The sequence below is a fragment of the Parus major genome, chromosome 12 (genome assembly GCF_001522545.3).
Source record: "Parus major isolate Abel chromosome 12, Parus_major1.1, whole genome shotgun sequence".
NCBI classification, from domain to species: Eukaryota; Metazoa; Chordata; class Aves; order Passeriformes; family Paridae; genus Parus; species Parus major.
In genome coordinates this window covers 3,711,746-3,734,450 of record NC_031781.1, presented here as the reverse complement: position 1 = coordinate 3,734,450, position 22,705 = coordinate 3,711,746, and the positions used below count along the sequence as shown (strand labels likewise).

General features: G+C 51.4%; 1 protein-coding gene across 2 annotated transcripts; it reads left to right on the top strand.

The window, feature by feature from the left end:
* The first annotated feature begins 5 nt into the window (after positions 1 to 5).
* On the top strand, positions 6 to 20,436 carry TRAIP (TRAF interacting protein). Of its 2 annotated transcripts, XM_015641295.3 has the most exons (15): positions 6 to 551; positions 1,661 to 1,718; positions 2,952 to 3,035; positions 6,978 to 7,017; positions 9,570 to 9,697; positions 12,238 to 12,332; positions 12,927 to 13,040; positions 13,932 to 14,019; positions 15,542 to 15,631; positions 15,841 to 15,929; positions 16,641 to 16,796; positions 16,997 to 17,045; positions 17,562 to 17,687; positions 18,212 to 18,262; positions 19,215 to 20,436. In XM_015641295.3, the coding sequence occupies exons 1-15, from the start codon at positions 454 to 456 to the stop codon at positions 19,341 to 19,343; spliced, it is 1,395 nt and encodes a 464-aa protein (XP_015496781.1). In that variant the 5' UTR covers positions 6 to 453; the 3' UTR covers positions 19,344 to 20,436. The 2 variants fall into 2 exon arrangements, with proteins under 2 accessions (XP_015496781.1, XP_015496780.1); XM_015641294.2 differs by lacking the exon at positions 6 to 551 and having other exon boundaries at positions 567 to 1,718.
* The last annotated feature ends 2,269 nt before the right edge of the window (positions 20,437 to 22,705 follow it).

Sequence of the window (22,705 nt, the reverse complement as noted above, 5' to 3'; positions counted from 1 at the left end):
GCCGCCTGCCCAGTCTCTCTGTGGGGCCGGGGGTCTGCCACGCGTGCCGGCAGCACGGGGCTGAGCGAGACGCGGCGGGCTGGAAGCGGCACCGCTGCGAGGGCAGCGGGACCCCAGGAGCGCTCGCCGCCGGGAAGGATCCCGGGAATGATCCCGGGCGCCATCGCTGGGCTCTGAGGGGCACGGCCCGGCCGGGAGGGGCCCCGGGGGCGAGCCCCGCCCAGTCACCCAGGCCACGCCCCATTAGGCACCGCCTCAGAGACCACGCCCACTCGGCCCCGCCTCATCCAATGCCCCGACGCGGGATCTCCTGAGGTCACTTCCGGGGTGGGCCGGAAGCGGCGCTCTGGCGGTCGCGTTTAAACCGCGCAGGGCCGTGCGGCTGCTGTGGCTCCGGGGCCGCGACCCTCTGGAACCACCTTTTAGCCTCCGTCCCGGCTCCCCGGCCCCGCCATGCCCATCCGCGCCCACTGCACCATCTGCTCCGACTTCTTCGACAACGAGCGGGACGTGGCGGCCGTGCCGTGCGGGCACACCTTCCACCAGGCCTGGTGAGCGCCGGGGTGGGCGGGGATCGGGTGTGGCCGTGGCGTGTCAGCCACGGGCATGTTCTGTGGCCCCGCGCGAGGGCTCTGAAGAGTTCGCGGAGGTGCCGCAGCAGTCCGGGCTGTGTTGGTAACACATGTGAAAGGGCTGTCCCGGGAGGTGGTGGAGTCGCCGTCTCGAGGCCTTTAAGGAAGGACTGGGTGATCTCAGACCTTTTCCGACCTAACTGATTCTGTGATTCTGTCACCATGCTGCCTGCAGGCTCCCTTCTCCGGAAGAGCCAGTGTCACAGGGTGTTTGGAGGAAGTGCTGTTGGATTATGGTGAAGCCGTCCTGGCAATTCCATGCTTTTCTAGGACTGTGTTGCAAGTGTCTGTGTTGAAAGGAAATGGTTCTTCTGAGGAAATAAACTTTGTGTGGGGAGAGGGTGGGTATTTGCTTTCCTGGCTAATGAGCTTGGAGAGGACTACGGGTGTGATTGTCACTTCTCACTCAGCAGCACTGCTCGGGCCTGCTCACTTCCAGCAGCCAGTGGAGCAGGGAGAGCTTCCAAAGGTAACCTGCCAGCTCCAAATCATTACCCTGTGCTCAAAATAAACCTTTCCAGTGTGACGTGATGGTTTGGTTGCAAAATGCATTAGTGGCTCTCCTGGGGAGCCCGGCAGGTTTGCATTCATCATCCCAGAGCAGAGCCCAGCCTGGTGCCCCCGGCTCCACAGATCCGTGTTCAGTGGCACCCCTTGGAGCTGACTGGGATCTCAGCTGTCACATCCTGATAGAGCAGCTCCTGCGCGGATCCGTTCGCTCCTGCGAAGCTGCGGCTGTTCAAAGCCTGTCTCCCAGAGAGATCTGAGCTCTGTAAAAGCTCTGCCCTGTTAAAGATAAGCTCACGTGCTAAATTCAGCCAGGAATTGTCTTGGAGATGCTGGTGGAGCATGCGTGTGGTACATGGAGCTCCTGCCGGCTGCACCGCTGGACTGAAGGTTTGCGGTTCTGCTTTAGTGTGTTACGAGGAGTCACATCCTGCTGTCTCCTGGGGAGCTGGGGGATGGCCCCTGGAAGCAATGCTCCAGGACTTTATGGATTTACGATATATTTTCCTTTTCCTTCTCAGCCTCTTCCAGTGGTTTGATACTGCACCAAGCCGGACATGCCCGCAGTGCAGAAACCAGGTAAAGCCATCCCCCGTGCCCTGCAGTGGCACGGTGCCCTGCAGTGGCACCAAGGAGCTGTAGCCTGGGATGATGCCAGAAGGATCATGGTAAAGAGCAGAGGGACTTTTTGTCATTTGGGACTCCCCAGAGGCTGAGAGGATGAGCTATCCTCCACAGCCCTTCTGGTTGCAGTGAGCTGAGGGTGGCCTGCCACTCTCTGCACTGCAGCTCCTTTCCAAAGGGACTCTGGGTTTTCACAGCTTTTGCTTAGGCTGGGTAAGTATTGGCATGATGACAGCAGGGGCTTAATGAGGACACCTGACTGGTGTTTCTGGCATGCCCAGCCCACTGCTGTCAGGTGAACAGCCCATTCTGCTGCACGTGGGCCTTACAACCCCTCCTGGCTTAGCAGTACTTGACCCTCCCTTGAGAAAAGCGATGGCTGGAGAGAGAAGGAAGGGTGCTCTGCTTCTGAGATAGGAAGCTGAGGCTTGGGTTTCCATTGGCTTAACTGGGACCTGAACATCTTTGAAGTCCCTTGTGTTACCAGCCTTCATGCTGCCAGTAGGTCTTGGCACGTAGTGGTTGCAGGAGATGTTTCCTCGCTCTCAGATGTAAATTTTTAGCCAGCTGCTGCTTGGGCTTATTCTGTGTTCGTGCTTCTTTCCTCCTCTCAAGGTCCTGGCCCTTGTTCCTTCCCTGACTTGTTGATTCCCTCTGTTCTTCTCTGCCTCTTACATCTCTGGGTTACCATGGAGTTATCGCGAAATAACATCTTATGTGGCAGTAACCATGCAATTAGCTGGTGTCATGACTGTATATAATACTTAAAACACAAAGCTGTAACTGCATGGGGGAGGTGTGGAGAGCTATCAAATTCAATTACAGCACCTTCTGCCTGCAGAAAGCAGCACGTACTTCTGTCTTAGGATTTGGCATCATGTTAGCTCAGCATCAGCTGCTTGGGGCTGAGCTGCCAGAGAACAGACTGCGCTCGATTCAGAAATGTCTGAATCTTTCTGCTGTGGCTCAGGAGCTTGGCTGGAGTCACGCTCCCAGAAACTGAGTGGGGGGTCTGCTGCTGTGCTGTTGAACCAAAGCAGAGCATCACCACTAATGGTGTCAAACACGTGATCTGATTTGCCTTTCATGGCCTTGTCACAAGACAGTACCTTCTCCCCCTCCATCTGTCTTCCATATCCGTCGTTTCCATATTTGTGCCCATCAAACTCTTCTGTCTCCTGTGTTTAGGTCAGCAAAAGACACATCATCAGTAAGCTGTTTTTTGATGTTACCCTGGAGGAGCAGGCAGTACCGGATGCTGAGACCTTGCAGGTAATTTGACAGGGGGGTTCTTTTTCCTCATGTGATGCTTCAGCCTTCTGGAAGGGTGGCCTGGCCTGCTGATCCTCTGCCAGCAGGTGCTTCCCAAGCTGGAACTTGCTGTGCTCATGTTTCTGACCTGAAGCATATCAGTCTTTGTGGTGATTTAGCATTCTCCCTGACCAAATCCCATGTGGTGACTCAAGGAGCCTTCTCTGCTTCCTGCTCCTCCTTCTGCTTCTCACTTTACCTGGAAACCTCCTGAAACACCATCACATTGGACTGCTGTTCCTCCCTTGGGAATAAGGGAACATTCCCATTCTTTGGGAACAGCGCTGTTCCCAAAGGCAGGAGAAGGGAAATCCCAGATACAGCGAATTGCTATTTGTGAACCCCTCTGGAAAGAAGGGACCATTGGAGGAAGTGCCTCCTCCCCCCTTCTGTGCAGGGAGGTTGTTTGTGCAGATTGAAGGATATGGGGCAGGGTGATGATAAAGTCACTATTCCCCAAGGAAGGTTAGGAAAGGGACTGACTGCCTGAAGCCACACCAGGAGCAGTGAACAACATGGAGGCTGGGTCCTGGCTGAAGCTGGGATGCTGGGTGGTGTGGTCCAAGCGCCACCTTTAGATACGGAGAATTGGGTTAAATAGGGAAATAAAGAATAGGGATAAACACAGAGTGGCTGTTCTATGTTCTCCTTTGTGTAGTGAATGAAACAGGGCTCCTTCTGTCTTGGAATTATCCAAGACAATTATCCATGTTCCAAAAAAAGGGTGGCCGGTTGACCTTGGTATAACGGGATGCTTGTACCCTCTTGTGTTTAGAAGCAGCATGTGCAGCAATTACCATAATTAGCAGTTGCCATGACAATTCTATATGTACTTCGTATGTCTTTAAAATAAAGCCAGCCAGACTAGAATGTCAGTAGCACTCTCTTTCTCCAAGACCTCCAGTAACAAAACTGAAGGCCGAAGTGTGCTGAGGGATGGAGGAGCATCTCTGGGCACTGGGAGCCGCGTGCCCTCACAGCAGATAAACATTTCCTTTTGTACATACTGAGATCCGTTCTTATGAGTGCAGTGAGATGAGTGACTTGGAAATGGGTTGTGTGGAGAGAGTTGCCCTGGAAAATCTTCCTGTTCTTTCTCACCCCCACCCCAGGATCCAAAATGGGTTTCCCCAGCCTTCTGCTCCAGGCAGGCTGTGCAGAACTGCTCCCTTGCTTAAGGGCAGGAGTGTGGAGCTGCTCCTGCATAACAAGCTTAATGGTAACTCCTCCTGCTCCTTAAACCTTGTGTGTGTCTGTCAGAGCAACATCTAGCCTCAGTGTACAGCCTGCTTAATGAGGGCTCTGAGGTCACCAGCAGAAAGAACCAAGTACTTTTCTGAGTAAATCAGCTTCGTTAGCTTGTGTGGGTATTCACTGCTGTGTGCACTGTACAGGTTGCTGCTGCATTTGCCACCAGTTTCATGTGTGCTGCCTCATTTTTGGAGGACAGTTTTGTGCCTTAATAACACAGATGCCTTGCTAACAATGGGTGAGGGACTAATGTCCACCTAGATGTGAGGACACACACATCATCTGTGTGTGATGGCATGTGTGACTGGCCAGGCAGCAGTTCAAAGCAAACACATAGTATGCCAAGCCTGGGCTCTTCAGAGTATATGAGTTGCTTCTGGCATCCTCAGCCAGAAGCAACTTCACCTGAAAAATAAAAAAAAATTTCCAAGATTTGTGATGAACCACTGCCTGGCTCTCCAAGAGCCTGGACATAGAGTGGTGTTCATCTCTGTAATCAACTGGAGCTATGCAGGCCACAGCTGTCTTGGAATGAGCATTTGGCCTCCTGCCACAAAAAGGATGTGCTGGAAAGCAAAGTGTGTAGCTGTGGTCTGCTTGTCATCTTGGGGAGACAAGCTTGGGATTCTCTTCTGAGAAACCGGTCTTTGGCACCCAGTGAAGTGGTCAGAAGAGCTCCCTCATGATCTGAAACCCCTTCCTGTTGTTGCAGAATTAGCCAAATTATCTCTTGAACAGTAATTGTCTTTGTTAATGTTCCTCACTCTTGCTGTTACTCTGAAATGTTTACAGTCAAAGGAGTGTTGGGGCTGCTTTGCTTTCCACCCCCAGGCTAAAACTTCATAGAAACACCAGAGGGAACCTGGATCCCTGAAGTAGCTGCAGACCACTTAATGTCCAAGCGTTTCTTTCATTACTCAACCTGAGTTTAGCCTATATTGAATTTAAAGATGGTCCTTGTGAGCAGAACAGTCTCCATGTGGCTGTTCCCAGAGCAGGAAAAGGGTGAGTTTTGGGGTGTAACACCTCAATGAGTCTGTCAAGAGCTGCTTGTGATCTGAGGAATGCAGAGTTCTTCCAAATGAGATTTCAGTGTGGTGAAGAGGAGGTGGGGGGAGGATTCCTGCCTATAAACCTGCTGGGGAAGGTAGAAGCCTTGGAGGACAGCTGTCTGTGGATATACTTGTTTGATCTTGGGAAAATGTGGTCTTGTAACTCAGCCTGGCAGAGAGAGGAGATCTCTCAGAGGAGAAAATTGGGAGCAGCTTTTAGGAGCTGTGGTGTGGAGGATGAGGGATTTCAGATTAAGTTGATGAATGAGGTAATGTTACATAGCTGCCTGAAGTAGCCCAGGGTTTCTTTGCTATCATGATAATTAGCACATCTTGTGAGCTCACTAATCGTTCCTGAATAGGACTCTGAGGAAGCTACTTCAGAATAGTTCCTGCAGCAGAGTTAATTCCACTTTAGGCCTCCAGCAGTTGTGCCCCTTGGGGCAAATCCCAGTCAGTTCTGCTAGGCTTTGCATTTAGTCCCTTCCACTTACCAAGCTTTGCATCCCACATTCCCTTTCCTGCCTTTATTGTCACTAGCAGAGCCTAGCTCCGGTCCCGTCGGAGCCGTGGTCACTGCTGGTGCTATTCTCGGCTCAGATTTGCATGTAGCATTCTGGGTTTAACAGATTTGTGTGCCTGTCTTGGCATTTTATTGTGGTTTTATTCCACTGCAGTTCCTGCCTGACTTGTTATGTGCTTTCCTCTGCAGTTCTCTAACACAGCTTTTTAAGTCATCTACTGTTGACTCTTTCCTGCATATATTTATCTCTCTGGTTTTTATTTTAAATATACATATAGATATAAATAGCCTCCCTTTTTAACCTCTCTACATTTCCTTTGGCTATTCGCCAGTGTTAAGTTATATCACTTCATTTTCTCTAATTTAAACTACAGGGCATTTGCTGCCTCTTTCTGATCCTTGATGAAGGCGTTAGAAATACTTGGTTTTCTTCAGACCCTTGTGGTACCCAGGAGATGTTGTGCACTCTCAAATTGGTGTGTTATGGATTGGTTTTTCAGTGATCTCTTTCCAGCCATTCGATTGAACTCTTAGCTCCTATCAGCATCCCTAACTGCAGTGACTTCAGTGTCTGTCAGCATATTTGAGTGTGTGCTTGGTTACCTTTTCAGGTGCTTGGATGTGTCCTCCTGTCTCCCACCTGCATCTGATTAAAGTTCACTTCAGTTTAAAGAACTCTCAGTAATCCAGTTAGTCTGGCAACATTCCTCCCTTATTGCCTTGTTTAGGTAAAACATTGTAAAAATTGTTCTTGCCTGACTTCCTGTGTTTCCCTGAGAGCCTTCCAAAATTATTCAGCTAAAACAGGATGACTGACAGTGTGAGAAACACAAGGTTGACAAGGCTAAGATGAAGCTGTGATCCTCTCTTCTCCCCCTGAAGAATGCCAGTTGGAGGTGCTCTTTCCGTTCCCTGTGATAGTCCGGGCTTGTAATTCTGTGCTTGTTGTTTCCATGTTGCCTCCTTTGTACCTGTCTGGTCCTAAAGTCCTGCTGAGAAACCTCTTAGGTCTTTTTAAGATCTGGTGAAAGCATCTCCACAGGGCGTTTCCTAATGGGGTTCTCTGTTGTGTTTCAGAATGAACTGGACAAGGTGAAGGCCCAGCTCTCCTTGAAAGGTGAGTTCCTGCTGCCTGCAGTGGATCAGCAGCTCCTGGGCTCTACCTGTGCCCAGGTCTGAGGAACCCCTGTGCAGAGGCCACCCCTCTCTGGAGCCAAGGGAAAACTGTTTCACTAGAGCAATTTCTTCAGAGCCTTTTCTGAGGCGAGAACACCTGTGGTGATGCAAAGCTTCTATGTCAGAGCCTGAGTCCACAGCCTGGCCCAGCTCTGCTGTAACTCAGGAGTTCACTGTGAGTTTAGACAAATAAATGCAATTTTTTTTGCCCTCTTCCTAATCACAAGCTCACAGAATTGCAGCAAAGCTCTATCCAGAGCAGGCTTGAGAGCAAAACCCTTGTTTTGCTAGCTGGGAAACTCACAGCTGCATATGGCAAAGGCTCGTTCCCTCCAACAGATGAGAGGGTGAAAGTGGTGTCCAAAAGCAGCAGTGGGGAGGCTTTGGATTTGTTTGGCTGTTGCAGTGCCACATGTGTCGCGCGAAGAGCAGACGGAGTTCAGTGTGCGCGCGCTTCCATCTTCCCATCTTTAATTTTAGAGGATGTTTGAGGGAGGCAGGAAAAGCAAAAGCCCTGGAGACTTGTCGATGGGTTTTAAGCATCGTCTGTAGGCAGCCTGTCATCAGAACATGAGTCATGAGCAGCAAAAGGAAAATGTCAGTCTAAGTGACAGAAATCCTAAAACATGCTAGCAGAAGGGGGAAAAAAAAAATGTTTAAAGAATGCTGGGGGCTCACCCACGCCCCAAGAGTTGTCTTTCCTCTGCGTTCCCTGCATGCACGAGACAGACATGAATAGCCAGTAGATTGAGGATTCGGTCCTTAGCCTGAGAGCAGAATTGGATGGTCTGCACGTCTCTATTCTGAGGCCTGTTCTCCTGCCAGCTTGGTTGAGTTTAGTGACTTGGTAGAGAGCCAGATCTTCTGGGGAAGGTGGCTGGGATTCTTGCTAGGATATTATCCAAGAAAAACTGCTTGAAGGCCTGCTAATCTTCTCAGCTTCTGGTGAGTAGAGGTTGGATTTGACATTCCCTGTCCCATTCTCTTTTCGTGTTGGAAATGCGAAGCTCCTTCCCACCTCCTGCCTCCTTTGCTGTGGGTACTCTGCTCTCTGCTGGTTCTTGTGTATAAGTTCTCCGTGTGAAGCTGTGCTCTGCTCTGTGTGCTGCAGAGGAGCTGTGGAGCTGCCAGGCTCTGATCAGCCTGCAAATGGCTCGAGAGGTGCCGAGCTCTGAGCAGACCCAGCAGGCTCTGTGGGAGGCACTCTGAATGAGCTGAAAACTCATTCCTGCAGCACGGAGGGGATTGATTCCTGCCATCTGCCTCTGGGCAGCTGGGAATGGAGGAGGGGGAAGCCCTAACTCTTTTGGTGGGTGTGGAGTTCCTGCAAGTGCAAGGGAACGTCTCCAGGCACTGCTTCTGGTGGGAAAGGGTTATTCAGATCAATGGAGAAGACACCCGCGTGCTTCTGCTGGAACACATTCCTCTCTTGTTCTCGGTCCCACATGGCTCTTTTACTCCCTGATTAAACAGTGAAGCTTCACTGCAGGTCATGCTGCCACAGGATGTGAAGGCAGAATTTGAACCTGGATGGCTTGCAAGGAGAAGCTTTTTGGAAAGGCACGCTTTGGCTCTCTACTATTGCCAGGCTGAAACCACAGGCAATTTTAGCAAAGACTGAAGATGCTGAGCTGGAGATTTTACCCTGCTCTCAGCAGGGTTAGGTGGAGGGGTTCCTGCTATCTCTCATTATGCAACTGCTTTGAGCTTCTCAGCAATGCTGGCTATTCCCTATGTAGGTCTGGCAGCTTCTGATGGTGGTTGTTGCTTTCTGAGCTGTCCTTCCCTTGTCTCCAGAAAACAAATTGAAATCTGGTGGTGTTTTCCACCACCTTCTCTCTGGTGGTCAGAGGCATGTGCTTTGCTCCTGGATTGCCAGAGGGAGGGACAGCAAGATGCAAAGGTTTTGTGACCTGCAAAAAGTGGGTACTTGGGGAATCTACTTAAGCCGTCCTGTATCCATTAGTGTCCCCAGTGTCACTGCCTCCTGCCCTTTGATGTAGGTGTTGTGGTTGGCTAGGGCATGCACAGCAGCTTGGTGGACCCCTGCATACAGCTGCCCAATGGCCCCCAGAGGCATTCCTAACACGTAAGATTCCATGTGGAGAGGATGGATACAAAGCTCTGTTTTCCAGCTCTGTGACAGCTTTTGGTGTAACTCGAGAGGAATTATTTCCTTGTGCAAGCCTGGCTTTGTGAAAACGCAAGAGTTAAGATACATCATCTTAATGCTAGCAGGGCTGGCACTGGAAAGCTATTAAAGGCAATTTTTTATCTTTCATAAAGAAATCCTTGAAGCCTGCTGGCACTGAGAGAAGCAGTTGCTCGGTACAGACCCTGTTGCAGACGGCACTTAGAGAAATGGCTCTCTCCAGGAATGGCCAAATCCTGGAGCTGAGCTGAGCCTGCAAAGCAGTCTATGGGCTCCTGCTGCTGTGCTGCAGCTGGAGTCTGGGTTATCAGGCCATGACCTTTTTCTTTCTTCTTTTCCAGAGAAAGAAAAGCGGGAATGCCAGGCTGTTGTGGACAGCCTGAGGGACACTCTGGATGTGCGCAATGCCACGATAGAGTCGCTCCAGAAGATGCTGGGAGAGACAGAGATGCTGTGCTCCTCTCTCAAGGTACCCTTCCTGTCCCCAGCAGGACTAACCATCATGCAGTCAGTATTAGTTCTGTTGAAGATCTCTGCAGATCCTGCTAATAAAGAGATGGTTCTGGTGGGATTTTGGGTCTGGTGGCTGGGTTTTCATTTTGGTTTGTTTAATCGAAGCAAGTGCTGTTGCTGGACTTGAGGTCATGTTTATGCTCTGCCTGAGGTGATTCAGAGGCATAAAAAGCCTACAGGCCTGTGGTTTGTGTACAGGTGCTCAAGGCAGAGGTATCCCTGGTGAGGGAGAAATGCCAGCCCAGCCTGAGGAATGTGGCTGAGCCTCGCTAATGAAGTGGCAGTGCTGGTCATAAAGGTGGTAGCAGAAATTAAGTGTGGGAACTAGCCCCAGCACCCCGTTGCTGAAACACTGGTTCCCTGAGGTAGAATGTTCTTCTGAAATGGGTTTAGACCAAGAGGGATTCAAGGAAAATTAGTTTCTTACTTTGATTGGGAGAGAAATCAAACTGAAAAATATGGAGGGGGAGTTGCAGGCTTCAGCTGAGTGGGATCTGATCCAGCTAACTCTCCTGTCTGTTCTGTTGCCAGGGCTTTGCCTCAGTTAGGTTAGTAATGTTGTGAAGTCCAGGGATCAAATATTCCTGTTGTGCTTCAGTGTGCAGTGACTCAGTGTGTAGTCATGTACTATGCGTAAACAGCAAGAGGAAGAGGGCAAGAGCAGGAGCAGCTTTGTTGGGATGTCTTGGAGCAGCTTTGCCTTGGGGATGGGCTGGGCAGTCTGTGCTGTCTGAAGGTGATATGCCTGTCTCAAGAAGGTGAGGTGCAAGCAGGTGGGGTTGTGAGCTGCAGGCTGAAAAGTGGAGTAGGTGTCTACTGCACTTCCCAAGCTGTCTGACCCAGTATCCTGAACTGCATTGTGTTTCTTGACCTGCAAGGCCAAGTGGCCCAGAAAGAGCTTGTATACACGTCATGGTGCTGTCTTGTGATATGCCACTTGCAGCTGGGCTCTTTTGGGAGGAAGCATCCGGGAGATCTACCTGACACTAGGTCAGAAAGAGTAAGGAATTAATTCCAGGCAGGTCTTGCTGTGAGCCAGCACAACTGGTTTTTGCCTAACCATGGGATCATATCCAGTCTGTTTGCATGTAAAGGCAGCCTGGATCTTGGCCATGCTATAGATGCTGGTATGACCTATCTATAGATAGGTCAGTGGCAGGGTACTTCTGATGTCCCCTACTCCAGCAGAAATTATTCTGACAGTGGAAGCCGGTACTTCTTGATGCTCAACTCAGCATCTCAGTGTTTGGGTTTCCTGCCTTGAAACTTATGGAGGAGGTTCTGTGCTTATCTTTCCTGTTGCAAAACCCTCTCTGTATGCTTGAGTTCCTTTAATGAAAGCTGGGCAGGGCAGAAGGATTAGGGACCTGGAGGTATCTTTTCTGTGGCATGTGGGGTTTCTCAGCTGAATGCCGAGCACTGTCTTAAACTGCATCATTAAAGGTTAAAGCAATGAACTTCTGCAGTGAAAATACAGGCTAACTTACTGTGATGCAGGTTAAGGCTGCAAGCTGGTCCTGTCTTCTGCTGGCACTGTCAGTTTGCTGCAGTTTCAGGCTGGTTGAAGCTGGGGACTCTGCTCTGACCAGGGGCAAACACTGCTGTGGGAATCTGAAGTGTTGAGAGTTCTGGTTAGGGAAAAGCCAAAGACAGGCTTCAGTTAAACAAGAGTGACATATGAGCCTACAACACTGTCCCTCCTCAACTTCCCAGTGGTTTCACAGCTGTTTGGTTTCTGTGGCAGGAAGTGGATAAAATCCTTGAACTTGTGTGGGAAGAAGCTTTACAAGGCAATAATCTTTTGCCAGGCCTTTCCCCAGAATCAGCACTGTGCTGAAACCAGAGCATTTCAAAGCTGCTGTGCAAGGCACCCAGGCACACACAAACCTAGACAGATGCAACAGAATGGTGCTAATTCAGCTATCCCCATCCTCTGCCACACTGCAGATGTGTGCTTTCCCAGCTCAGCTGAGGCTCTGTGTTACTGCTGGAGAGGCAATAGGCTTGCAGCAGGTGAGAGAAGTGCCCGGCTGGGTTTGGCTGAGGTTTCCCAGAAGAGACCCACTCATTCCTATCTATGCTCTAAGCAGCTAATGGCAAGGAGGGTTGGGAGGCTGAAGCAATCAGCTGTGCATGGAAGGGAAGGAAATAGCAAGGTTTATTTGCTGTGGACTCCTTTATTCTGGAAAAACAAATTGTCACCACTGCATCCAGTTCTCTGTGCAGCCCCTCCAGTGCTCCTAGCAGAGATGGGTTATGACATGGCTTCAGCTCCAGACTCACCCTGTGATTAGTACTGAGACCCTGCTGTGCTCATGGGGAGCAGAGCTGGGGGTACGGTGGGAGGGAGCTCAACTCTCCATAATCCTGGGCTGCTGAGGTGGTGATAGCATTTAAAGCCAATGTGTGCTCCCAGCTGCCTGCAGTGCGCATAAGCTGGGATCCAACAATCCCTGGAGCTTTACTAACGGGCTGTGTGTGCTTGTTTCCCTGCAGAAGCAGATGAAATTCCTGGAGCAGCAGCAGGAGGACAACAGAAGTTCAAAGGAGGAGGCCTGTCGACTGCGAAACAAGCTGAGAACCATGGAGCGGTGAGATCTGGGGTGCTCCCTGGGCCTTGCAGGCTGGGCTGCACCTCTGCCCTTTTTGGGGAGGGCAGGAGGGTCTCCTGCTGCAACACCCACCTCTGTGTGCTGGATCACCTTCCTGTAAGGTTCAAAATGGCTGCTTTAGCTGCCCTTGTGTGCCTCTTGCCCCTGCTATGTTTGCAGACAGCTGCTCTCATTAAAGAGCAGTAAGGCAGGGTTCTGGCCTCATCTCTAGTGCACTGAGCATGGCTATGTGCCATTTCTGTTATCAGAGAATGCTGGGGTAAAATGCCAGCCCAGGAACACAGTCAGCCACAGGGCTTTAGGGACCAAGAGCTGGGCATCAGTTCCATGTGCGGCATGTGTGTACAGCTGCCCCTTCTCTAGTCCAAGTAGTGCTGCTTTTCCCCAGTGAAAAGCCCTTCTTGAGGTGAGGCAGCTGTAGCTCTTCTCCCATGACACCCAAAGTGCCTGAAGGAAAAGCTCAGGCTGCACCAGCCCCTTGAGGGGGAAGCAGGGCCTCTGTCTCTTTCCCAGGTCTGTTTATGATTCATGAGCTGAGGGTATGTTTTTGTTTGTGGGGGTTTTTTTGTGCAGGATCGAGCTGTTGCTTCAGAGCCAGCGCTCAGAAGTGGAGGAGATGGTCAGAGAGACGGGAGTTGGACAGGCAGCAGTGGAGCAGCTTGCAATCTACTGTGTCTCCCTTAAAAAGTAGGTGCTGCAGGCTTGGCAGAGCTGGCTGGTGCTGTCCTGGGGTGCCCAGGGAGAACCCTCTGCTGAGCACCAACAGGCACAAGGGCTCTGCAGGGCTCTCATTGCCTCTTAGGGCTTCCACTGGGTTTTGACTGACAGATCCTGGGGACCTAGTTTGGAGCCTGTCACACTGAACTGTTCCTCTTGTCACTGTAGTGACATGTGTGTCACCATGGGAACTGTCTCCAGAGTTGTCAGTGCACCTATGAAGTGATGATGATTATTCCCTCTGCTTTCCTCTCATGCCCAAGGGAAAGCAAGTGGATGCAGAGCTCTGGGTTGTGCCCTTTACAGCACTGCACTGTGCAGCTGTGGCCTCTGGCAAAGCAAGCCTGCACTGCTGCCCTCCCCTACCTGGATATCCATCTGGTCCTGCTGGGGAAAAAACACAGCTTTTTTTGTGTCTGTTTTGATGGCAGCTGAATAACTGCAGCTTTGGTACAAAGCTGTAATGAGGCAAGTGTCCCTGTGGTGTAATTGGGAGTGAATGTGCATGGCCAGTAGTGTGAAGTCTCTGAAAAGTCACTTAAAGCAAAGTCCCCTGTTTGCTGCCAGCATGGAGACTGTGCTCTGTTTTCTATCTTTTTCACTGGCAACTGAAATGTCTCTGGCTCTGGTTCCCATTTTGCTGCTGGAATCAGGCATGGTACCCCATGCAGGTTTTTTGTCCCCCATGGTGTAGTGGAATGTATGACACAGTGTTGGTATACTCACTCATCATTGTGTCTCCTGGGTTTTCTCTGGTGGCTCTGCAGGTCCAGAGCTGCAATTTAAGGGTCTTGGCTTTTCTCTGAGAAGCTCTGGCTCAGCTGTCTTACAAACTGTGTGACTCTTTGTGTCTCTTTGCAGGGAATATGAGAACTTGAAGGAGGCTCGGAAGATCTCTGGTGAGATGACAGAGAAGCTGAAGAAGGAGCTGTTTTCTGTCAATAGTAAGGTAAAGGGAGAGTGTGAGATGCCAGGGTGACATCTGGTCTGTAGATCCCTGTCCATAAGCAAGGCCCAAGGCCTCTGCAGTGACCCCCTCCCATGCTGATAGGTACAGGTATGTGGAAGGGTCAGGCTGGGGTTTCTGGGTCAGGATGTGATGTGGGGAGCAAGCAGCTCGTGGGCTGTTGTCAGGAGGACAGTCTCTGGGGACAGTGCTGGGGCAGCATGTGCCAGCCAGAGTCAGGCAGGGAGCCTGTGCTGGAAAGCAGCAGCTCACAGGTGCTCCACTGCTCCCACTGGGTTCTGGAAGTGGCAATTCCTTCATCTGGCTCCACTGCTGAGCACTCAGCTGCCAGCTCCTCCTGCTGCTGAACTGAGCACCATAGGAAGTGGGAAGGGGTTTGGAGCCAGTGTCAGTTGAACAGGTCTTAGTCCTGGTTTGGCAAATCCAGCCAAACACCCAGCCTTGTGCCTTCAGCCAACTGAACTGGGCCAGGGCTCCCACATTATGCTGTGCCCAGGCAGGAGAGCTTCCCAAAGCACAGTGAGGACACACAGGTGGCCCTGCACAGAGCCTGCCTGAGCTGGTGTGGAGTTTGGGGATGTTGATGTGCTTCTGCTGCTGTGCTGCCCTGTTCCAGGCCTGGCTGGGGTCTGTTAGCTCAGGTCAGACTGGACTGTCTTTGTTCTGGTAGCACATCTCTGTGAAAAGCATGTGTGTAGCCTCATATCCCAAGACACAGGTGTTCCCTGGAGCATTCCCATGTCTAAGCCAACAAAGTGAGAAGCTGTGGGTGGATTTGGCATATTTCTGTTACTCAGCCATAGCTGTTGTCCCCTCAGATGGAGAAGGAGGTTTTCAGATTGCTGTGCTCCCCAGAGGAGTTAACCCCTACACAAGGTTCTGATGCTGGAGTTGGACTGATGTTGGAGTTGCTCCTGGCTGAGTCAGACCCAAGCTGTGATGGCCAGTGTGGGTCAGGAGGGTGCGAGTCAGTGCACAAGGGGCTCCAGGCTTGGCTGACAGAGAGCTGACTGTACCCACAGTCCATGAGCTGGCCCAGGCTCCCGGACACACTGAAGTGTCTGAAGTGGTAGCAGTCCATTTCCTGACCCCTGCTGCTGGCATGCTTCCCTGTTGAATCAGGCTTGTCCATGTGCCAGCACTGCTGATGCACAGCCATCCTCCAGCCTGTGGTTTGTGGTTCCTGTGCTCTGGTGTGTCCAAAGACCTGCAGGAATTCAGAATGCAGCCACCAAGTGTTAGAGCAGGGAAAAACTGTTGCCATCAGGCATGAATGCTGAGTAAATGCTGGGCAAGCAGCCCTGGACATCCCTCTGCAGGCAGCTTGTGGAATTGGGTAGGGATTGGATTGCACTGGTACGGGAGAGATTGGTCAGACTGACACAGGAAAATTGAGCCCTTAAACAGGGGAAGTAGAATGTGGTGCAGAGCACATTGCTCTCACAGGGCTCTGCAGTCCCCCTTACCCAGCTAAATGTAACCCACGCTCTGTTGTGTTCTGCAGCTGCAGAAGACGACTTCAGAGTTGGAGAAGACAAAGGAGGAGTTAAAAAGCACACAGAAAGATATGAAGAATGCAGACAAGGAGATCTTGGTGAGACTATCATTTCTCATGGCCAGATGCCAGTTACTGCAGACTGGTCTGCAGCTGCAAAGCCAGGAGTTCTGCTGGCTTTTGCTCAGTGACTAAATTTCCCAGCCTGCCTCTGAGCTCCACCTGATGCTGATTTATGGAAAAGGGACAAAGTATCTACTGCTAATTTTTTTCCCTGTTACACTGCCTGCTTTCCCTTTTCTCTCCAGAGTTTGAAGAAGAAGATAGACATCCTGCAGGATACTCTGAAGGTCCCATCTGTAACCAGGGAAACACTCAGTCGGCTAGTCTTTGAAAGGTTAGTGAGCTGCATCCTCAGACACAATGCAGGCATGGAGATGACAGCTTTAAACAGAGCTGACTGTTTAACTGTCTGAGAAAGCAGAGATGTACTAGTCTGGCAGGTGTTGCAGATGGCAGTTTTGTTCTTTATATCCTTTTTCTTGTGGTTGATGAGATGATTTTGGTTTACATGGAAAAAGTCTTGGAGGGTTTGGGTCAAGAGGGGTGGAGGAATGGCTTGAGTTTTGACAAAGTCTTTGTCACTGTGTCCTGCCTGGGAAACATCCCTAAAGCTGCTCTTCTCATTGCTTTAGAGTTGGCCTTGTGATGAGTGTGCACTGGTGTGTGGGGACCAAAGATCTTAGCTAGACAGAGGAATCTAGCCTGAAAAATGACATCTGCTTTTATTCAGCCTTTCTTGAGGAGCCTATGCTGTTACCCCAGCAGAGCAAGCTGGGTTGTGTCCACAGAGCAGCAGTGTGTCAGTGTGATTCCTAGGCTCTGGGTGCTGCTGTTACAGCGCTCAGCATTTGAGGGGGAGCAGTAATTTGGGACGTTGAATTTAAACTCTGGGGTTCAGATTGTCCTTTCTTTGAAGTGTGAGCAGAATGGGGCTCTGCTCCTGCTGCCACTTCTGTCTGAGCACTCAGTGTTGTGGGGTGCAGCTCTGCCTTCCCCTGGGTGGCAGGAAGTGGCTCAGTGATTGATGTTTTTCCTGGCCTTGCAGTCCTACTCCTGTGGATCTGCAGCATCCAAAGCTCCACCGCCCAGCCAACAGCAATGAGATCAATCTAGATGCTACTTACGATGTGGACACCCCTGAGCACCAGCCCTGCACAGCTCCCTTCGGCCCTACAAAAAGGCAGAAGCTGGATAAAAAGTCGTGAGTTTTCCCTCCTCTTTCTGCTTCTAAAGGAGATCAAAGTCTCCCTGCTTTGGAAGTTGCTGTGTGAGATCAGATAGCTCTCCAGCTGCCTGATGGCGTGCTGCAAGCTTTGTCGTCATTTGCTTGGCCTTGTCTGTCCTTGCCAGCTCCACTTGAACAATAAATCTCTGCTGATTTGCTCCTTGGGCTCCTTACAGGCCTCCTGTGGTAAATCTGGCGAAGAAAGTTCTGAAGGAAACTGTGGAGGTAAAAGGACTAATCTCGATTTTTCTGTGTCGCCTCTTTGATTCTGATGTTAATAAGCTTGGGATAAAGAATCTATTTTCTCCCTTGTGGCCATAGACCAGCCTTCTATAAAACCAGTCTGTGCTTCAAAGTGTTTTCCTTGATGGTCTAGTAGAAATACTGTTGCTGCCTCAGGCCTCCTGCAGGAGAAGGGAGGGTGGGGACCCACCTGCTTCTTGCTGATGATTCTGCCCCAGATGTGCTTCACAACCACCACCTGGAGCTGACCACAAGGGCTGTGGGTCAGCTGAGGTGGCTGCTTGCCCAGACTTGCTGGGGGCAGCCTCCTGCCTCCTGGGTACTGTTCCACATAAGCCTCAGTGGGAGGTTGGAAGGTGCTGGTTTTCAACCTGACATGTGGTATGGCAGTAACCATTACCTTAAATAGCTGTCTGTGTTATTAGTGCTGCCTGTATGTGGATTCCATTCAGCAAACTGTGCTGGTTAAAGGGCTTTTCTTGTTATTTTGTGGGACAGAACGGGGCAGATGATCTGGAGGATGATGCTCTTAAAGGACTCTTGCCAGCGTTCATCAGGAACTCTGTTCTCTCCAAGAAGCCATCTTTGAGTGGTTTGCTGGGTTCCCACAAGAACATGGGCTCTGTGAGTATGCCTGTCCAGTTGGTGAGTGTGCCCAAGGCTGGCACTGCCACCTCTGTCCTGAACTGACCCTGAAAGAGGAAGCAAATGAGGCTTTTACCTTGTCACATACAGTGTGTGGAAAATAAATCTCAGAGCACAACCTGGCTACGTCCCAGTCCTGCAGAGCTCCAGGGATGACAGATGCTCATTCCCTTCCTGGCAGCAGACTAAGTGGCTCTCAATGTCCTATTCCTCCACCTCCTTGGAGCTTGGGGTGTTTTTGTATTCCTCAATCCCAGTGACAAAATCCTAAGCCTAGCTCGGCCTGTCTGAAAAAGTGCCCAGTATTCCCAAACTGTTAATACCCACGGGTTTGTCTTTTTCTGAAAGTGAGGGATTAGCACAAGAAGTGACTGTTTCCAAGTGCCTTTAACCCCTCTCCAGAAGCTGTGGTCTGCAGGACTCCCCCTTCCCCATAACCAACATGAGGAGAGGTAGCCAAGGCTCTGTGTGCTGCTCCAGACTAATTTGTTTCTCTCTCCTAGGTGAGGACGGGCTACGATGGCATGGGAGGCAGAACAAAATTCATAGAGCCAGTATCCTTTCCTGCGGCTTATGTGGCACTACTGATGCTGTGGGCATCTCATTTCTGTTCCTTCTCTTTGGTCTCAACAAAAAAATTGACTTGGGATCCTCAAGGAATGATCTGATTTCTCTCTGAACAAATCTGAGCTCAGCAAAGGCGTCAAGGACCTGAACTTTCTGAGAGCACTTGTGGCTGGCTCAGAGGAGCACATCAGCTAGAAATCAGTACAATTTGCAGGGACTGCCTGTGCCCTTGAGATCTTAGAGCAGCAGTGTGGCACAGCCTCTTCTGGCTGTGTGCCTGCCAGCCTGTGCAGCCAGAGCCCTCATTCCTGCAGGATGCTACTGCTCCACTGTGGTGAGGAGTGCCTGGGCTGAGCTCACCCCCAGCTGTGGAGCTGCTCCTGCCTCGGGATTGCTCTGCCATGGGAAGCTGCAGGCTCTGGCTGCTTTGTCTTTAACTGCACAGTGTCGTGGCTCAGGAGGTCTTGCAACTCCAATAGGGTGTTAAAATGCTGGTTTGGGTGGAAGGGGATAGCATAGAATCGTGGAATCATTCATGTTGGAGAAGAGCTCTTAAGATCAGAGTCCAACCATTAACCTGGCATTAGCAAGCCCACCACTAATCCATGTCCCTAACCAACAATTCAGGGACTTCCACCACTTTGCCTGGGCAGCCTGTTGCAGTGTTTGACCACCTGTTTAGAGAAGAGATGTTTCCAAATATCCAGGCAAAACCCCCTGTTTGGGAAATGTTCCCTGGCACATGGGACAGGCATGTGTCCGAGCTCTGCTCCTGTGAGAAGGTAGCAAAGCCCATCCTGTCCTTCAGGGAGTTTTTCCTTGGATGCAGATACATGGCTGGGTCCCAGGTCTGTGGTTCAGGCTGGACTGCAGCAGGTGTTGGATAACTTGTGTTCCCAGGGCACTGATCTGTGCTTGCCTTGACAGTTTTACTTCCAGACAAACCTGGCAGAAATCCGTCCATTATCAGTTAGGAGCAAGAAGAAGGTCTCCAGACCAGCATCTGCAGCTTCTTCTGCATTTTCCTCCAGCAGCAGCCAGGCCAGAATGGACACTTTCCTGCTGTGAGAGCCCCTGACTTCCTGGGAGAGACTTGGAAGAAGCTGCAGGGCAGAACACACTTGTCCAGAGCCTGGCACAAGGCAATGTGCAGCCACCACTGCCTGGGGTACTGTTTGCAAAGCACTGATGTTGCCCTGTGGAGAATCCTGCCCTTGCAGTAAGCCTCTGGAGGCCAAGCCTCTGGCTAATAGCTGGACAGTTACCCTCCTCATATTACCATTCCTTCCTCCTTTTTTCATGCAGAGTTAACAGGCATTTGCCTTCTGGCCACCTCAGAGCTCTGCAGTTGCTGCTGCTTTGGGCTCTCTGGCACGTGGTGGCACTGCACTTCTTGGATGCAGCCACAAGCAGGAGGCGCAGGAAGGGTGTCTGGGATGTCAGTCTGGAGAGCAGGAGGGAGAAGGGACCTGGACAGCTCCATGCCAGGTGTAAATAGGTCCAAGAAAGTTTACTGGAGGAAGAAACGTGTTGAGCAACCTGTGTGGCTGTCAAGTGTCTGTATATTCATCATCAAATTAAACACCTTCCCTCACCCACAGGCCTGTTGGGGCTGGGGAGATCCACAGGTGGACTTAAGAGCTGTGTTGCCCTGCTCTGTCCAGAGTGGTCTTGCAGGCTGAACCTACTGACTTGGAAGGAAAGTATTGGGGTGACCCCCTGCTCCACTTGGAGAGATCAGTGTGCTGGCCTCTGTGCTTGGCACGTGTTGGTGTGAAACTTGTTTATTAATTTCTATTTTTAAATAAGAGTGTAGAGTATTTTTATTATTTTGTAGCTCTTCTACCTTATTATTAGAGGGTTTGGAATGGCCTGGAGAAGTGCTGAAGAATGGCTCCCTTCAGGGGAGGGGGAGACTGGAGGGACTGAACCTGTCTGGGTTCTTCAGCTTGCAGCCTTGGAACAGGAGATCCACACCTGAAGCAGGGCTGTCAGAGCTGCAAGGAACAGATGTGGTGAGGCACCTAATAAAGCACTCTACTGTACAAATCTGACATTTCCTATTTCCAGCTGCTCCAGGCTCGAATCTGTAGTACCTGGACTGGCTAAAAACATGTTTTTAGGAAATAAAATACATTACTGTGCAGACTTGTTAATTTAACTGGCTTCTGAGCATTTTCCAGCCTATTGCACCTCAGGCTGGAGGTCTGAGCTTGGGTGCTGAATGTAGGGTGGTGGATATGCTCAACCCTTCAGGTTCCTTTGGCATGCCACCTCTTGGGAGACAGCCCCCTTGTGCAGGGAAGGACAGTGGTGGGGTGAAGCCATGCAGACAGTGATGCCCATCCCCAGGGAAGTGAACAAGGCAAAGCCCTGCAGAGCATGAGCTGTTGTCTCACCTGCATCACCTGAGGCTGACTGCAGAATTAAGTGGGATGGGGGGAGAGTTTGGAGGAGCCAGGAGAGGGGTCAGAGGGCTGGGAGAAAAAAATCTTGGGGGAAAAGGGAGGGGAGACTTAATCGAGCAAAATGAATTCTGCAGCAGAGAAACCTGGGAGAGGGTGTACAGCAAGCCTGCTCTGTCCTGTCCTTGTCTCTTCGAGGTAAGTAGCAAGTGCCTGTAAAATGTGAGACTTGCTCTGGATCTCTCCAGTTCAGGAAGACCATTTTAAGAAGGCAGCACTGAAGGGCTGGGGGTGGTGGGGGATATGGCCTTCTCTGCTGGGGTGCTGGAGAGCAGGGGCTGTGTCTGCCCATAACGGGAGAACAAATCCCAGCCTGCAGTGGAGGGGTTGAGAAGAGTTTTTTGGGCTGTTTTTACATCATGGCAAGTTTAATCTGAGAGTTGAGCACCTTGTCTGGGCACCACCTGCACCAGCGCTGTTACTGGTAGCTACTCCACCCTCTGCTGCATTCAAGGTGGATGTTTTGAGTCTCCTGTGTTTGGGGGACACATCACCTCAGGAAAAAATCCAAACAAACCAAACTTTTCTTTTTGTGTTTTCTGGCCACCTGCTAAGTCCTGGCCTCTTTTCATCCACTCCCACACTCTTACTTTCCATAGACTTGTTGCTGCTGGGCTGTTTCTGATGTGTTTTTGTTCTGGTTTACTGCACATCTGTTGCCCCCGGCCAGAACTGAAGTTGTTTTGTTCTCTTACTCAGTACTCTCATGTCTTCCAAAGCTCTTTTAATTCCATATTACACCTTTCACATCCCGTATCTGCTCCTCGGAGGTCACAGCAGTAACCTCCAGCGCCAGCATCCCTTTCCCTGGGCTGGGGGCTACAGAAGGGGCGGGGAAGGGGCTGAGCTCCCTTGTTCCTGGGGCTTATTGGTGCCGGTTGCTATTTCCGTGCGCTCCGAGGTGAGGCTGGACCCAGTTTCACGTTTATTTTAGGATTTAGCGCGTGTGTGTTGACTCACAGCCCATAAAAAGCAGCCGCTTTTTAAAAGCTACCGGCAGGGCTGGGGCTCCCGGGAGCAATTTTTTGTCCCCGCTGGGGTCCCCCCGAGGCGGGGTCCGAGCCGCAGGGTGGCAGCAGGGGACCGGCGGTGGCAGCGCGTCCCTCCGCCCACGGGCACCGGCCCCGTTAATTAGCGCCCCTCATTAACGGCGGGGCGGGGCTGGGCGCTCCCACAGGCACCGCTGCTCTCTGACGCCACGGGCAGCTCTGAGCTCACACAGCCACAGCGCGACCATTGCTCGGGGCTGGCTGAGACTGGCGCTTGGGGACACCGGGAGCCCCTTGGCTCGGCACTGTGGTGGCACTGAAGAGCAGTGGCGGTCACTGCTGGGCTCGGGGTGGTTGTGGGAAGGAGAGGGTGGGTATCGGCTGGGGCTCCATCACCTCATCAGCAAGCGTGTGACCTCACAGTGAGGCGTGTGCTCATGGCCTGGCTGACAGCGACTGCCTTGACCTCATGAGGTAGCAGGGTGCTCATTGGGCAGTAGCCAGTGACATTGTGGGGCTGCCTGTGACCTGCAGGGAGCAGCACCATCACTGAGTGTGACATCACAAGGCAGTGCATGACCTCACAATGGTGCAAGATCCTCATTGGCAGGCAAGGTGTGATGTTCTTGAACATCATGGAGGGGGGGGTGCTTATCGGCTTACATGGTGTGATGTCCTGGGGCAGACTCTGACGTCATGGAGGAGGCAGGTGCTCACTGGTGGTCATGCTGTGACTTCAAGGAGCAGCACATGACTTCATGGATGAGGGGACACCTCATTGGTCAGCGGTGTGTGACATCCTACAGCAGCCCGTGACCTCATGGATGAGCGGGCGCTCATTGGCTGCTGGGTGTAACCTCATGCGGAACTGCACGCCCATTGGTCTCCGGACCGTGACGTCACGGTAGACGGGCCGCTCATTGACGGCCAGCGCGGGAGCTCGCGTGGCGCCGCCTGGCGGGCGCGAGCGCTGGCG

Coding starts and splice junctions, on each gene's coding strand:
- TRAIP (XM_015641294.2), top strand. CDS start 1,482: ATGCGTGTGGTACATGGAGCTCCTGCCGGCTGCACCGCTGGACTGAAG. Junction 3,036..6,977: donor CGGATGCTGAGACCTTGCAG/GTAATTTGACAG, acceptor GTTGTGTTTCAG/AATGAACTGGACAAGGTGAA. Junction 15,930..16,640: donor AGTCGGCTAGTCTTTGAAAG/GTTAGTGAGCTG, acceptor CTGGCCTTGCAG/TCCTACTCCTGTGGATCTGC.